At 43.4% G+C, this 17,381-nt stretch overlaps 1 protein-coding gene across 1 annotated transcript in view; it reads right to left on the bottom strand.

The window, feature by feature from the left end:
- WDR33 (WD repeat domain 33) overlaps positions 1 to 17,381 on the bottom strand; it is a 97,424-nt gene that overhangs the window by 22,557 nt on the left and 57,486 nt on the right. The window contains exons 9-15 of the mRNA XM_060241938.1: positions 16,845 to 16,971; positions 9,181 to 9,335; positions 5,365 to 5,443; positions 4,639 to 4,749; positions 3,941 to 4,035; positions 1,613 to 1,699; positions 1,010 to 1,149 (exon numbers count right to left, since the gene is read on the bottom strand). Of these exons, the coding sequence (XP_060097921.1) occupies positions 1,010 to 1,149; positions 1,613 to 1,699; positions 3,941 to 4,035; positions 4,639 to 4,749; positions 5,365 to 5,443; positions 9,181 to 9,335; positions 16,845 to 16,971 (794 nt within the window). The remainder of the gene's footprint in view (positions 1 to 1,009; positions 1,150 to 1,612; positions 1,700 to 3,940; positions 4,036 to 4,638; positions 4,750 to 5,364; positions 5,444 to 9,180; positions 9,336 to 16,844; positions 16,972 to 17,381) is intronic.

Here is a 17,381-nt window from a genome sequence, read left to right as displayed (position 1 = left end):
ACACATCTGAAAAATATATCCAATCCCTAATTTGAGAATTGTCATTTTGGCCCCATGTAGTGCTATCTGATAATCTGTTCTAACTGGTTTTGTTTTTATTTGTAACCCATCTTGATCTGTTGGACAGTACAGCAGATATAAATATATGAAGCAAATAATCCCTGTAGTTTGGATCCAGCCCACTGTACCATTCTTTTGATGAAATATTGCTGGGTGCCAAAGAGAATTTTGTAATAGGGAGCTTTGCAGTACATTCCTAAGCAGAATTATGCCCTTATAAATTTACTGAAGTCAGGGGGTTAAGAAGGGCACAACTCTGTGTTTAAAACTGTACTTTTCAGAATGTTTGGGAGTTCATCATAAGTTTATTAAAAGTTTCTCAGATGGAAGAATGTTCATAGCAGTTAATCTGTCCAAAAGACATTGTCTCTTGCAATGCGCACTGGAGGTGCTCTAGTCAGTGTCTGTTCTCTTAGATGTCACACAACTCAGCAAGCAATGTGCATTCTACACTTTGCCATGCAAACTGATTTCATCGATGACCAATGTATCTAATAAAGTTGGCACCCTCTGAGAGTTAAGGAAAATGTTATCAGCTTATAAAATTCACATAAACATGTTTAAGTATGGACTACCTTTACTTTCTACACTACTTAAAAACATGTTCTGTTGTGAGTACAAGTTTGAAAGTAACTGGATTTATTCATTCATGTAAGTGTGCCCTGATACTTCTCCTGTTTAAACAATTAAACTATTTAAACAGTTTGATTTCTTGATCAATAACAATTTAATTATGTTTACATTACAACTGTTATTGTCTATTTAGAGACTTCATGAAAATAGAATCCACAAGACTCTCTATATTTTCAAAGCTGTGTATCTTTGATCTACAGCAGTTCATTAATGAGAATGGATTTAGCATTCTGTTTTCTAGTAAGGCAATATAATAATTCAAATAAGGCAATGTAATGGACAGTTTTCTTTTCTAGACCCATTACATATTACTAACCTGTTGAAACTGTGCTGGGATTGGCTTTGCATAGGGAACTTTTTTTTGTGGTACTTTCTTTTGGTCCTTTTGCATCACCTCTTCCATTCCCCAGTCCAATCCTGGGATAGTCATCTCAATTTCATTTGCCTCGTCTTTCCCTTCAACAAGAATAATCAGTATTATTGAGTGCAGTGAAGAAACTACTACCACAAGTAAAACCATCAGAAAATTCCATTCCCACTTTGTATCAGAGAAAAACATTTTGCAGAAAGTTTGTAATTTTAAACATTTATTTCAAGAAACAGGAAAAAAGAACTGAAAAGAGCTTAAACTCCAATAGCTAAATAAGATTTTAAAAGAAAATAAAAGAAAGATACATAAAGAAAAAAATCACAACAGTGGTGGTGGAACTACATGCAAGTTTCTAGAAACTTGCAAATATCTAAAAATAAGTCCATATGCAATTGCTATCTATATGCCATTTGTTCAAATGTCTTAATGCCCTTAATCCATTGATTTTTGCAGCTAAAAATGACATCAAAACACAAGGCACAGGACAAATTCACCCAATGTCTTTATAGTACATGAAAATGAACTTCTAAATATAAATGTTGTTGTTACCCATTTGCTCTTGTTCCATGGCTAGCTTCAGTTGCTCAGGTATTCCCATCCCTGGAATCACTGCAAGACTATTAGGTTCTAGGTCATCTGGAAATGGAAAATACACTGATGATTACTAGTCTACATTTCTTAAGACATTCTTGGGTAATTTAACATTTTTACTTGACGTTTACACCCTACATACTCTCAGCTTCCAAATAATCACTAAAATGCTGATAAAAGCACATTAGGAGAGCTTCTGTTCCTCTCACCCACTTCAGGTGACAGAGTAGGCTGTATGGTTCAGCTGGGATTTTCCTGATTTGGTTTCAATTGTGTTAAGTATTTGAATATGACAGAATTATGGGCTGATTTTTAAACAGTCTGTTTTTATTGAAAATGCTTTGAGCAATGAGCAAGTAATGAAAGGTAGTCAGTTAATTAAAACTAACAAGATACTAATGGCTAGCACCTTTCTTTTCATAGAATCATAGAGTTGGAAGGGACCTCCAGGGTCATCTAGTCCAACCCCCTGCACAATGAAGGAAACTCGTAAACACCTCCCCCTAAATTCACAGGATCTTCATTGCTTTCAGATGGCCATCTAGCCTCTGTTTAAAAACCTCCAAGGAAGGAGAGCCCACCACCTCCCAAGGAAGCCTGTTCCACTGAGGAATCGCTGTCACGATCTTCCTAATGTTGAGCCAGAACCTCTTTTGATTTAATTTCAACCCACTGCTTGTGGTCCTACCTTCTGGGTCCACAGAAAATAATTCCACACCATCCTCTATATGACAGCCCTTCAAGTACTTGAATATGGTGATCATATCACCTCTCAGCCGCCTCCTCTCCAGGCTAAATATCCCCAGCTCCTTTTCTCCCCCTCCCAAAGTCCCCCCCCCAACATATGCTCCAATGATCTGGCTGAAGGACAAAATTGCTAGGATGCCATCATGGTTTTAGAAATTTACCATTTCAATTTGTATTATTGTACTATTTTAATTAATATACTGTTTTTATTTGTTGTACATCACCCAGAGCCCAGCTTTGGTCAGGATGGGGCGATTCAGTAAATAGAATGAATGAATAAATAAATAATATAAAGGTATAAAAATGAATACAAGCCAAACATGTGATAGCTTTGCAACTCCTGGTTTTTGGATGAGATGGACCCATTTGTTTCCAAGTCAGTTAAGGAACTGAAACTGCATTACTGCACTGACTGACCAGTCACTAGAACAGAGACAGAGGGAGTGCGACCCATCTGATACTCACTGGACCTCTCAGTGGTTTTCAGCATCATTCACTATGGTACCCTTCTGACATCATTAGGAGTCAGTCTGTTTTGGATGAAGCTGCTCTCCCCTTGAAGGAACAGAAATGGATTGAAGAATACCTCCAGGAGGAGGTTTATATCTGTCTCCTTCAATGGGCTAAAAAGAGCTGTTCCCTCCTTCTGAACCCACCCAGGCAATCCTGTTCAGCAAGATATCATAAGCCTGAACTGGCAAGGATCCAACAATTGTGTGGTAAGATGAACTTGCCCAGAGAATTTGTCCATCAGGCTGCAACAACTGTCATTACTCCAACAAACTGCACTAATATAGACCACAAGTAACGACCTGATCCTGGCGTCCTACTGATTGCAAATATGAATATTAATTTCTCACAACACCATCTATTTTACAAGTTACTCATTTACTGGACTGCAAGGATTTGAAAAAAGAAAACTCATCTAATAACTAAGAAGTGATAACAAATGGCTTGTCATCAAAATTCCTACATGACAAAGGTAGCCTCTGGCCTCACAGTGATAAAAATAAAAGAACAAAAGTTTGTAATTAAAAATGTATTTTGTGCTTTTAAGATTTTGACAAGAGCTAGTTGTTTTCATTTTTAAAATTCTACATTACCTTGAGAGTGTACCTGAAAGATGGGACATACATTTTTAACACAAATGAATACATTTTAAAGATCCTAGACAAAGATTACAGTAGTTAATTTTAGTTAAGGAAGCACAGAAGGATACCATAGCGAATGATACTGAAAACCACTGAGAGGTCCAGTGAGTATCAGGAGGGTCACACTCCCTCTGTCTCTGTTCTAGTGACTGGTCAGTCAGTGCAGTAATGCAGTTTCAGTCCCTTAACTGACTTGGAAACAATCATGTATTTATTAGAATGACGAGCTGAACTGAAAATACAAACAGTAGACACCATCACATTGATAAGAGAGCTACGCATTTGTAAGATACAGGAACTCTGAGATGACTGCCTGCTTAGGTTTGTCTAATCAGTCTTTCATTATTTATATATATATGGCTGTATTGGATAAATCTTGTATATATACCATATTCCACACCATCCTCTGACATTCCTGGAAGAAGATTCAGGTTGTAACGATCTCTCATTTTATCTCCAGGACGATTACGGGTCCAGAATTTGCTGTCAGAATAAAAATAAGAGATAGTATCTTTCGTTGATTTGTATGCTGAACTTTGATCTTTTGGAGCTTGTAACCTTCTAACTTTACGTAAAGGTAAAATAACTCCCACTTTCCTGGGAGTAAGCCCCACTGAGTATAATTCAGTAAGATTCTGTGTAGAACTCATTAGGATTGCACTGATAAGCTATGATTGTCAATGAAGTGGGAGGACACTCACGAATAGGACCATGGCTTAAATCATAAGCTGTTTTACAACAGAAAAGGGCCATTTGTTCTGCACCAAAGGCAGTAATGGGAGGTTATCATTACCCCAGGACTACAGGATGTAAAATTTGTGTCATGATATTCAATAGTAACAAGAGGTCACCACCCCTCACCCACCAATCATGAAAGTGGCAAAACCAGTTCTCTTGCAGACAAAGTTGAGATTTCTTTTGTCATGACAGAGTTGCTTGACTTCACATCTTGCAACCGCCTACAGAAAGGATTTGTGTGGATGCATGCACATGAATGCTGAGGACAACTCCAGATTTAGAACTGCCAAATAAAAGTAAAATGCTCCTTAAGTTAAAACATTCCAAATTATCTATTTAACAAAATACCTGGTGTGATCATTTGATCCTGAGCACAGAATGTGTCCTAGAGGATGCCAAGCTAGACTCCAGATCATTCCTTCATGTGCCATTTCCATACCACCTACCTCCTTTTCCACCCTGAAATATATTAAAAACAGTAAATTAAACAAATGAACAAGGGACCATTCCTTTTTCGATGACAGAAGACTTACAATGATGGTCAATGTAAGTTCCTTACTATAATGTGGATGCAGTTCTGGCACTATAAATAGTATAAATTCTTAATAATACATCTTAGGAAAAAAAATTACATGTAGTCTTTTTCTTTCCAGAAGGCATCTGGACAGTGACACACAGCAGAAATCAAACGTATGTTATTTTCATGTGTGTCAATGCAAAGAAATCACTTTTATTTTCATTTCATTTTCAAGAAAAACCCTAATTTATGTAGAAAAAGTAATCTCTTATTCCACAGAGTTTGACTGATCCTTATTTTCTTAGATTTCCTCTACTGGTATATGAAAAACTAAGCTTAGTATGAAAACAATCAAGTATTACCTAAAGGAGAGAGATTATTTATGTAATTCATGTAGATGAATATCTTTCTTCCCACTAGAAGTACCCAAGATGGATAATAATACATAATTATAAAGTATCAGACAAAAATATTTTAAAAATTAGTAAAACGACTAAAGAGAAAAATGGAGCTTCTCAGCTATAATCTGCAATTAGGCCTGTGACTGAGATACATACCCAACATGCCAGAACAGCAAAGAGCCATCAGATCCTCCGCTGGCAAAAAGACCTTCATGAACAGGATGCCAGGCAACAGCTGTAATGTAGACATTCAAAACTATTACTATACAGTTACATTTTACCATGTTCTCAAACATGGCTCACACTACAATGTATACACACAGCTTAAGTCTTCCATTCAACTGAACAGCTTGCAGGAGATGAAGAAAATAAGAGGTCAGGGATTAAAATTAGCAGTATGGGGAGCCAAGCATCAGTGCAAGAAAGGGAACTTTGGTATACTAGTTCAGAGTAACCTGTTAAAGGAGGAGGTCTCATAGGAGGACTTGGAGGAGAAGAAAATGCTTTAATGAATGGAGAAGCTACCCTAGCAGTCAATCATAAGGTCCAGCTATTTTTTTTCAGGTGACAGCTGTTGCATATTTCTTCAAGCAGTTATCTTATTCATAAATGGTTCTATAATCCTCTTGGTGAGGTGATGTGGACCGCCTCAAGGATCTGTCCTGGGACCTGTTTTGTTCAACATCTTTATAAATGAGTTGGATGAAGGAATAGAGGTAATGCTTATTACATTTGCAAATGATATTAAGAGAGATCACAAATACAGTAGGAGACAGAGCCAGGACACAGGATGATCTTGACAGGCTGGAGAACTGGGCTAAAACCAACAAAATGAATTTTAATAGGGATAAATGTAAAGTTCTGCATTTAGGGACGAAAAATCCAATGCATCATTATAGGATGGGGGAGACTTGGCAGTAGTATGTGTGAAAAGGATCTAGGGGTCTTAGTGGATTGCACACTGAATATGAGTCAGTAGTGTTACATGGTGGCCAAAAAGGCAAATGCAATTTTGGCTGTATCAACAGAAGTATTGTGTCCAGAGCACGTGAAATGATGGTACACTTTACTCTGATGTGGTTAGACCTCACCTAGAGTACTGTGTTCAGTATGGGGCACCATAAGTTAAGAAGGTTATAGAAAAGCTGGAATGTGTCCAGAGGAGGGCAACAAAGATAGTGAGGGATCTGGAGACCAAGTCCTATGAGGAAAGGTTGAAAGAGCTGGGTATGTTTAGCCTGAAGAGGAGACAACTGAGAGGTGGTGTGATCTAGGGATGTGCATTCGGTTCGGCCGAACTGTATTTACAGCCGAATCACCACTGATTCGGTTGTATACGGAATAGGCTGCAGCCGATCCCCATAGGCGCCCATTATACAGCAGCCGAATACGGCTCGCCGTATACTTACGAATGGCTATTCGAAAGTATACGGCTGTCAATTCAAAAGGCGGGAAAGTATCTTCTGCAGCCTCAAAGGAGCTGCTTGCCTACTTTCCCGCCTTTAGTTGCTTTTTCCCGCCTCTCCCATAGCCTCCCTGGGATCAGGGAGGGGGGGGAGGGGGAAGAGGAGCCCCAGCAGCCAATCCAAAGCATGCATTTGCAAAATGCATTGCAAATGCATGCTTTGCAGGGCTTTTTAAGGAGTCTTCCTTCCTGGCTGGACTCCTCCATTGCTGCTGTGTGTGAGAGATTGTGCTGCTGCTGGCTGGCCCTTGGCTTCAGCTGCTGCCTGCTGCTCTCTCACTCAGCCTTACAAGACTTCCCTGGACTAGAGAAGACAAGGTAAGACAGTCTTGGGGTTCTTGTTTTTATTTATTGTTGGTAAAAGGACTTTTTAAGACTTAGAGTCCCTTTACTTATCCAGATTTGGGTGGTGGTGGGGTAGCTTATTTGGGGTTAGGGGTTTCTGCTTGGGGAGGGGGCCTGGGGTGGGGTGGGGGTTGCCAATTTGCCCATATCTTAATTTAGTGAGAGGACTTTTAAAAGTGCAGTGTCCTTTTACTTCTCCTGATTTGGGTGGCTTGGATTTCTTGGGGTTAGGGTGAAGGGGTTTTTTGGGGGGGAGGGGTTGGCAAAGTTCCTGTATTGTTAAAAGTTAATTTTTTTACTGTTTTAAAAGTATTCAGTGTTTGATTTGTTGCTGCTGTGTTGTGCTGCTGCTGTTACTCTTATCTTCGGGTTCTTGGGGGGGGGGTGCTGTTTGGCCTAATTTCCATTGTTTAAAAGGCCACTTTTGTCCCCCTTTTCCTGGTTCTGGTTTTAGGGGGGGAGTGTTGTTGACTAATTTGGCCTGAGCTTTCTTACTGGTGAAAAGGCCATTTTTTAACACTTGAGTTGCTTGGCCTTTTCTCCTGTTGTCCCTTTTCTTGGTTTGGGGGTGGGGGTGTTGTTGACTTATTTGGCCTGAGCTTTTTTGTTGGTGAAAAGGCCACTTTTTTAACACTTGGCCTTTTGTGATTCTGCTGGTTTTGTTTTGTTTTTTTTAAATTACCTCTGGTTGGTGTGGGGGTTGGCGAGGGTGTGTGTGGGCTGGGTCACTTTCTTGTTTTTATAGAGTAGATTGTGTGTTCTGTGGCAGGGAAGCTGGCACCTGGGTGAGAGACCCAGAACCAGCAGGCTTGTTGTGGTTGGCCAGCTCTCCCCGTGTTGTTTGGGGCAGGGATGGAGAGCTGGCATCTGTAGATTGTGTGTTCTGTGGCAGGGAAGCTGGCACCTGGGTGAGAGACCCAGAACCAGCAGGCTTGTTGTGGTTGGCCAGCTCTCCCCGTGTTGTTTGGGGCAGGGCTGGAGAGCTGGCATCTGTAGATTGTGTGTTCTGTGGCAGGGAAGCTGGCACCTGGGTGAGAGATGTGGTTAGGTTTGGCTTTGGGTGCCCCAGGAATTGGACCCCCTGGTCCAATTTTTTTTGGCCTTGTGGGTTTTGTGTGGGACAGTGCCCTGAAGCTGCACAGCAGTTCGGGGGGCTCTCCTCAAAACCCCCTGCTCCCCAGAGCCACTTTTCCCACGACAATTACAGTGAGGAAGTGGCTAATTGGGCTTTCCCCATCGTTGGCAATGGGCCTTTTGGGGAGCCCAAAGACAGGGACCCCCTGGCCCAATCTTTTTGGGACTTGGGGGGGTTGGAGGGGAGAGTCCCCTGCAGGTCCCCTGCAAATTTGGGGGCTCTCCTTCAAACCCCCTGCCCCCCAGTAGCCTCTAATTATGCCCTATGTTGCCATTGATTTCAATGGCCCATAGGGTATAATGATGGAATAGGGGCACCCTCTTTGGGTGCCCCTGGAATGGGATCCCCTGGCCCAATCTTTTTGGGACTTGGGGGGGTTGGAGGGGAGAGTCCCCTGCAGGTCCCCTGCAAATTTGAGGGCTCTCCCTCAAACCCTCTCCCCTCCATGCGGCTTCAAATATACCCTATTTGCCACTGATTTCAATGGCCCATAGGGTATAATAGGGCCGTATATTCGGTAATAGCCGCGCATCTACCGTATATGCGGCTATTCCGAATGCGGTATTCAGGAGTATACGGGGATTCCGAATTTTTTCCCCCCGTATACTTCCGAATCCGTGTAAAACCAAATTTTTTTTTTTGCACATCCCTAGTGTGATCACCATCTTCAAAGTATGTGAAGGGCTGTCATATAGAGGATGGTGCACAATTGTTTTCTGTTGCCCCAGAAGGTCAGACCAGAACCAATAGCTGAAATTAATCAAATGTTTCCGGCTAAACATTAGGAAGAACTTCCTGACAGTTAGGTCAGTCAGTAATTTTCCTCCAAGCTAGTTTGACAAGGGATCCTGGAGGTTTTTGCCATCTTCTGGCCATGGAGCAGGGGTCACTGGGGATGTATTTTTGTGTGGGAAGGTATTTGTGACTTCCCTGAATTGTGCAGGGGGGTGGACTAGATTGTCCTGGAAGTCCCTTCCTACTCTATGATTCTAAGAAAAAATTACAAGGAAAGTAATTAGTTTTAAACCTGTGGCCTCTTTTTTATGACCCCGGAAGACCTGAAGCTCTTCTTTCAGATTTCGGATATCAAAGAGTTTGCAGAGATGATCACGGGATGCTGTAAGTAGCCAATTGCCATTCAGGTTCAATTTGACCTCCATCACAGTGTTTTTATGAGCATGTCTGGGAGAGATTTAAAGACAGTAATTGTACAAAATTAATATATAAGCAACTATAACAAACCAACAGAAATCCTAATATAATTATCACTATTCTTAAGAAGACTCTGGGAATTAAACAAAGCATTTTTTAAAAAAATGATAGAAGCCATTTAATTCTTACATATGTATTTTCACCAAGAAGGGAACTACATTCTCTTTTAGTGAATTTCTTTTTTAGAATAATATATTTGAGTAGTGACTGTAATATAATGCAAGGTATATTGGAATGTAGTTCCCTGATCTGGTGACAGAGGAGACATACACCCCACCTTGAAGAAAAAGATGCTGTTAATTACCATCATGCTTGGCATGGAGCACTGGAGCAAGTGGAGCACTGAGGCATACTCTCAGTTGATTCTTCTTACATTCCACAATTAAGAAGAATCCTTTTATACAATCAGTTTCCCATTTTGTCATATTTACTGTGTTCCCCATAATTGAATCCAAACAAATTGTGACTATACCATATAAACTTAACTTGTTATTTTAACTGATGCAAAAAAGACAGGTTGCTTACCTGTAACTGTAGATCTTCGAGTGGTCATCTCTGCATTCACACTCATGGGATATAGCGCCTGTGCTGATCCCCTGAATCGGTACCTAAAAAGCCCGGGATTTTTTCACACTTGGCACCAGTGGGCATGTGTGGGTGTCCCAGCACGCATGCTCACCGGCGCCAGTTCGCAGATCCTGCCAGTTCCTTCTTGACCGCTGGAAGCCCCCTAACATAGGGAGACCGTCAGCAGTGGGGAAGGAGGGCGGGTAGTGTGAATGCACAGATGACCACTCGAAGATCTACAATTACAGGTAAGCAACCTGTCTATCTTCTTCATGGTCTCTGTGCTTCACACTCATGGGAGATTAGCAAGCAAGACATACCTGGAGGCGGGAAGATGGTCAACCAGAAGAGACAGCTTGCAGCACCACAGCTCCAAGATGAGTCCTCTGCTGAGCTTGCACATCCAGAGCGTAGTGCTTCATGAAAGCATGCGGAGAGGACCAGGTGGCAGCCTTGCACACATCTGTCGAAACACCTTTCAGGAACACTACCGACGTCGCCATTGCTCTAGTAGAGTGTCCACGAATGGGCCCAGGCAACGGCTTCTTTGCCAGCAAGTAGCACAGTTTAATAGTCTCAGTGAGCCACTTGGAAAGTCGCTGAGATGAGATTCTGGAGCTCAACTTAGGAGCAGCATAGGAAACAAAAAGATGCTGGTCCTGGCAAAAACTCGTAGAATGACTCAAATAAAACAATAAGGCACGCTTAACATCCAGAGCATGCCACCTATGTTCCTCATCCGAGGAAGGCATAGGATAAAACGTGGGTAACCAAACTTCCAACTTAAGGTGAAACTGGGGAACCACCTTGGGAAGAAAAGAAACATCAGGAGCCAACGACACTCCAGACTCCTGAAAAACTAGGTATAGGTAGTCACAATGCATAGCCATGAGCTCCCCTGCATGGCGTGCCGATGTGATTGCTATCAAAAAAGTAGTCTTCCAGGACAGAAGCTGTAAAGAACATGTGGCCATTGGCTCAAAGGGACACCGAGTCACCCTGTCCAAAACTAAAGTCAAGTCCCAGAGCTGTGGGGGTGACCTCGATGGAGGATGAAACCTGAGCAGACCTTTTAGAAACCTCTTAGAATGAGGGTGTGCAAAAACTGAATGCCCCTCAAGAGGCTCATGGTACGCTGAAATCGCTGCTAAATAAACTTTAACTGACGAAAAAACAAGGCCAGCATCCACCAGAGATAACAAAAAATCAAAAATCACCAATAGCCCCACCTGTTGGGGTGAGACTGTAGGCTCAGTTAAGAACTGAAGAAACTTTCGCCACTTCCTATCATAGGAAGCACGAGTAGACAACTTCCTACTATTTAGGAAGACGTGCTGGAATCTACTGGAGAACCCACAGGGTTGATGAACCACGCTGTCAGCTTCAGGTGAGGCACGTTGTGATGGAATACATGTCCATCCTCGGCTGACAGAAAGTCCAGTTCCACCGGAAACTGGTAGAAAACCCCCCTCGCTAGTTGAAGCAAGATCGGGAACCAGTTCTGCCGAGGCCACCATGGTGTCACTAGGATGCAGCATGGCCTTTCTCTTGCAATTTTGTTGACAACTCTTGTCAGCAATGGCAGAGGCGGAAACAGGTACAGGAACCAATCGTTCCACGGGAACATCAGGCCGTCTCCCAATGACTCTGGATCTGTGCCCCCCCTGGAACAAAACAGAAGGCACTTCTGGTTCCAGGCTGTGGCAAACACACCCACTTGAGGATACCCTAGAGCTGAAACACATGTTGAAGGAAGCGCCACTGTATCTCCCACTCGTGTGGGGATGCTGCTCCTCTGCTCAACGAGTCTGCCTACAGATTGAACACCCCTGAAAGGTGTGCAGCCCTTACAAAGATGTCGTGCTCCAGGCACTCCATCCACAGCTCTAGTGCTAGTGCGCAGAATTGTCGAGAGACTGTCCCGCCCTGCCTGTTGATATAACACAGGGCTGTAGTGTTGTCCGTCAAAAGGGCCACCGCCTTCCCAGCCACTATGGGACAGAAGGGCGAAATGAACTGCCAACAGTTCCAGGTAGTTTATGTGGCAATGAGTCAATCGAGGAGGCCAAGGGCACCCCAGCCCCACAGAGTCCATGTGAGCACCCCAGCCCCACAGAGACACATCTGTGGTGATGGTCACAGTTGTTGCAGGTAGGTGGAAGGGAGCTCCCTGACAAATATTGCCTCTGGATTTCCACCATTGCAGGGTCTGGAGGGTCAAGGGTGGAATCATAAACCTCTTCCGAGGTGAGTCCCTGAAAGGCCAAAACTGTCTGAGAAACCACAGTTGAAGACCTCTCATTCTCAATTTTGCAAACAGCAGCACGCTTGTAGTCGCCGCCATCAGCCCCAGCATCCGCTGCAGCTGTTGTGCTGTGCCCCATTTCTGACTCTAAAAGATTGACAAGATTGATGATGTCCATCGCTCTCTGCTGAGGCAGAAAGGCGCGGTGAAGGTTTGTGTCCAGCAAAGCCCCTATGAACTGAACTGTCTGTGATGGAGTAAGATGAGACTTTTCCATGTTGACCTGCAGACCTAAGGTGTGAAGAAGACGAAGAGTGGTGGTAATATGGCTCTGCCACAAGGAGCCAATCGTCGATGTATGAAAAGATGACTATACCTTGAAGCCGGAGATGTGCGGCCACCACACTCATCATCTTGGTGAACACCCAAGGTGCAGTGGACCGAACAGAAGGGCTTTGTACTGGAAGTGGTTGGAGCCTACTGCAAACCGAAGGAAATGGCTGTATGCAGGATGAATGCTGACGTGGAAGTAGGCATCCCTGAGATCCAACGTTGCCATCCAGTCCCCTTGGTTGATGAGGGGAAGGATTGTTTGCAGAGTGGACATTCTAAATTTCTGGTACACGATAAACTTGTTCAGATTCCGAAGGTCCATAATTGGCCTCAATCCCCCATCCCGTTTGGGAACCAGGAAATAACGAGAGTAGAAGCCTCCCATTCTGGCCTCTACTGGGACCGGTTCTATGGCTTGTTTCTGTAAGAGGTTGCTCACCTCCGCCAGCAGAGGTGGGGAAGGAGGTGTGGTGACAATCACCGACTGAGTCGGAACCTGAACGAAGTCTATCTTGTACCCTTCTGCTATGATGGAAAGAGCCCACCTGTCTGTGGAGATGGACTCCCAAGCCAGAAGGTATGGACGAAGGCGGATGGTAGATGAAGTAGGGCCAGCAATGCGTGCTACTGGAAAGTCAAAGGCCCTGCTTTTGTGGGTGAGCACCCTTAGATTTGCCAGTGGTTTGTGCTGAAGCAAACCTGTTTCGGTTATCTCCCCTGTAAGGAGGCCTATTTTCTGGTTGGGAAGATCGAGATCTCCATTGCGGCTCAGGGGAGAATTTTTGGTAGGGCTGCTTAGGCCAGGATTTGTGCCACTGCTTTGGCCTAGCTGTCTTAGATGAGGCCGGGACACCCAGGTTCCTTGAGGTCTTTATGCTCTTGTTCATCTCCTGGAGGACACTGTCTGTGGTTGAGCTGAAGAGACCTTCACCCTCAAAGGGTAGATCTTCTACGAAGGCCCTGGTGTGAGGCTGGAGAGCTGTAGACCTCAGCCAAGAGTGACAGCACAGGGAGACAGCAGATGTGATGGTTTTGGCTGATATGTCAACCATGTGCTTTGCTGCAGTCAGTTGTTGCTTGGCTACAGCAAAGCCCTCCTTCTGTAACTTCCGGAACGCAGATCTCTTTTCCTCGCTCAGGGAGGACAAAAGGGGGTGAGCTGTTCCCAAACTGAGTATTGGTATCTAGCCATGCAAGCAGCATAATTAGATACCTTTACTCCTAGAGCTCCCGCTGAATAAAACTTGCGACCAGCACTGTCCAATTTCTTGCCCTCCTTGTCAGGTGGCGAAGAATGGGTCTTGCGGGCCTTGGATGACGAGAATACCACTGAGTTGGGTATGGGGTGCGCAAACAGAAACTCAGCACCAGCCTCCTGGACCTGATACATATGATCCAATCTTCTCGAGGAAATAGGGGTGAACACTGGCTTCGCCCAAGGCTCCTTCACTGCCTGTAGGATGACTTTTGTTACAGCCAACGCAACGGTCGTCGATGTGTCCCGCTGGGTCAGATCAATTTCGTGCTCCGATCCCGACAGACGGAGCTGCTGTGACACTCTGCCTCTCGATGTCGAAAGACTCCTCGGACGTGGAGACGCCAGGATCTTTCGGGATGGAGCAGCTTGAGTCAACACCAAAGCGTCCTGAGAAGTAGGAGTGTGGGAGAGTCTGGTCTTTCTCTTCTCGACTTCTTCGGGGGGGGGGGGCGATCGGGTCTCCGAATAGTCCCTACGCTTCCTGGCTGGAGTCGCCACTGACCCTTCAGAGGGTCGTTTAGTGGGTCAGCCTCTCTCGGCCGGCAAATTGGTCTGCACGAGCGATGGCTCGACCGATGTAACCATCAGGGTCGATGCAGCCTCTTCCATTGGTACCGACGGGCCCGTTGCCATTTTTGGTGGGCGAAGAGCTGATTCCACAAGTGCCGCAGATAGTCTCACTGCACAGTTTTTGCGGGTTTGCTTAGAGAAGGCTAAGCAGTGCAGGCACGAATCAACTCGGTGTCCCTCGCCCAGACACAATATGCAGAGGGAGTGACCGTCAGGAGGGGCGATATTCTTACCACACGAGCGGCACCTCTTAAAAAAACCCCAACGCCTTTCCATAGGCGTCAAAGCAAAAACCACACAGAAGATTTCTGAGAGAAAAGGGGGAAAAACAAAGCCCCGAGAGGGAAAGTCCAACAATTTTTTTTAAACAATAACTATCTTAACAACTAACTAACTAAGAAAACAATAAATGGGCTATATAAAACAATAAGAAACAATCCAAAGGATTACAGTACTGACCGGAGAAATGAAAGGAGATCCTCTTCGCGCAGCGGTCAAAAAGGAACTGGCGGGATCCGCGCGCTGGCGCCAGTGAGCATGCGTGCTGGGACGCCCGCGCATGCCCACTGGTGCCGAGCGTGAAAAAATCCCGGGCCGATTTTTAGGTACCGATTCGGGGGATCGGCGCAGGTGCTATATCCCATGAGGGTGAAGCACAGAGACCACGAAGAAGATCTAAACATTGTCATTGCATTGTGTACTGATTCGATGTTCACCCTCTATTTATATCAGTAAACTGTTACTTTCTATTTCAATATATCTGAGAAAGTGTGCACGTGACATGAAAGCTCATGCCTTGAATAAAAACTTTGTTGGTCTAAAAGGTGCCACTAAACTCAAACTCTCATATAAAGTACTTCTTAGAGGTAATCAGTATCGGCCAACACTAGTCAACATTAACCTGCAGTCCTTTCTCAATAGCAGACAAGCATTCTACAGACCTTAACACTTCTGCAAAGTCCCTATATCCAAAAGCCAAATCTATCCAATGGGGCCAACCAAAGATATTAATAGGAGTTCTGTCAATCTGGGAAAAATACGACGTTTGCAGAAAAACCTGATTTAATCCAAAAAACAAATAAACAAACCAACCTTAACTGGGGGGGGGGGGGCAGGGGTAAATCAACCATCAAAGGTTGGTAACAAATCTGTGTATGTGTTGATCACTGAAAAAGAACTAGAATTTGGGAATTGTACCAACCCAACCCAGGAAATGAACACTGGCAAAACCCAGTGTTTTAAACCCACTGTTTAGTAGCAATGAGGGGAGAACAGAGTTGGGCGTCAGGAGGAGGTCTACTGGTGGTAGAAGAGAACCCATGGCTGGGGGAGAGGGTGGAAGCATTAAATAAGGTAAAGATGGGATTTCTCCTCCCCCACAAATTTTCCCCTCATTTCTTCCTAGGTCTCCAGAAAGATCTATCTGCACTAGGAAACAGTGAAAGAGGAAATGATAGCATTAAAGATCTTTTTCTTTAATGCCATGGAATACCTCAAGCTACATTTCATGTTTTCAAAATGCTGTTTTTTTAAAAAAATTGGACCTTGGACATGTCCAGCCAATAGTATTCTTGAAACATCTCACACCAAATCCTAAATCTTTTTAAAACTTGTAACAATTTAAGCAAATGCAGAAGAACAGGAAAAGCAAATAATCAAGAAATAGGACTTCTCTCCATCTCCAAAGCACCATACTATGTATCTATGTTAGGCCTACTCAAACCAATAAAACAAATTCCTGTAAAATACAGATTTCATATAATGCAGAAGTAAAACTTATCTGAAGTCTTATACCATTTTGTTGCCTAAAGACTTGCTATCAAGATGAAAAAAATTTTAAAGGGTAAAACCAGTACGTAGTAATTCCAAAAAAGGTTTAACCCAGTGGTTCCCTACCTTTTTGGTATGCTGACCCACAAGCCCAAATTTTCTTGGTATGATGAACTATCCAAGGCTTGCCTAAGGTTTTATAGCACCCTTGGCAAGCTATACCCTTGGCATCTAGTTCAGCATTCCATTTTCCACAGTGGCTAACCAGATATTTTTGAGAAACCAGCACACATCACAGAAAGTGTGCAGCTGCTCCCACTATGAACTCCTAGCAAGTGGCATTCTGATATACACAGCCTTAGCATATGGAGATTAGATTTCCACCTCTGACCACCTTCTCTGTTACTCATTTTAATACCCTCTAAGATTCTAGGAAACTCACTATAGTAACCATCAGGACACATTTTACTTGATCAACAAGTATGTGTAGTACATAAAAAACAGTAACTAATGTGTGGCATGGAAGATACCATTTCCAGGGTCAGATCTTGGCTTCCAAAATACAATAAAGCAATGCACAGGAAAGGAGCGGCCATCAGGGAGGGCTGGCCTCTGACCCACATTCGGAGGCTTTGCTGCCCATGTCTGGGTCCTGACCTACAGGTTGGGAAACACTGGTTTAAACCATTAAAATGTTTGTTTATAAGAGTACAGACACAACCATAACCCCACTTACAGTGTGGCAAGACTCTGGCCGGTCTTTGGATCCCAGAACTTGATTGGCTGTTGACTATCTTTACTTCCAGAGACCACCAGCCCCTTTGTTGGATGCCAGTCAACACACTTGACATCAGCACCATGGCCTGTTGAAAGCACAAAAATATTGTTTAAACTATTTTACATAAAAATTGAAATGATAGTGAAACAATATATCCATACTATGAAACAATACAAAACCCCCCACAAAATGCACCATGATTCATCTTAAATATACTGCACCTTTGAAGCCAATTGAAATAGCTTACTTCAAACTTACCAAATTCATACAAAAATTCTTTCTAAAGTTTTACCACTATGGTAGTAAATTTTCACTGTGTACTGGTTTACATTTAAAATCATCTGGAAGGCTATATGATCATGTATTTGGCCATCCTCAGTTCTAATAATGCATATGAGCACACGCTGACAGAAAATGACACAACTAATCAGAACTCTGCAACAAGACTTGAATAATAAAAAAAACATTTTAAATTTAAAACAAAAGCATCTTGTT

This window comes from Heteronotia binoei, chromosome 6, assembly GCF_032191835.1.
Source record: "Heteronotia binoei isolate CCM8104 ecotype False Entrance Well chromosome 6, APGP_CSIRO_Hbin_v1, whole genome shotgun sequence".
NCBI lineage: Eukaryota > Metazoa > Chordata > Lepidosauria > Squamata > Gekkonidae > Heteronotia > Heteronotia binoei.
The sequence above is the reverse complement of the archived record's forward strand: the minus strand, read 5'-3'. Positions and strand labels throughout refer to the sequence as shown.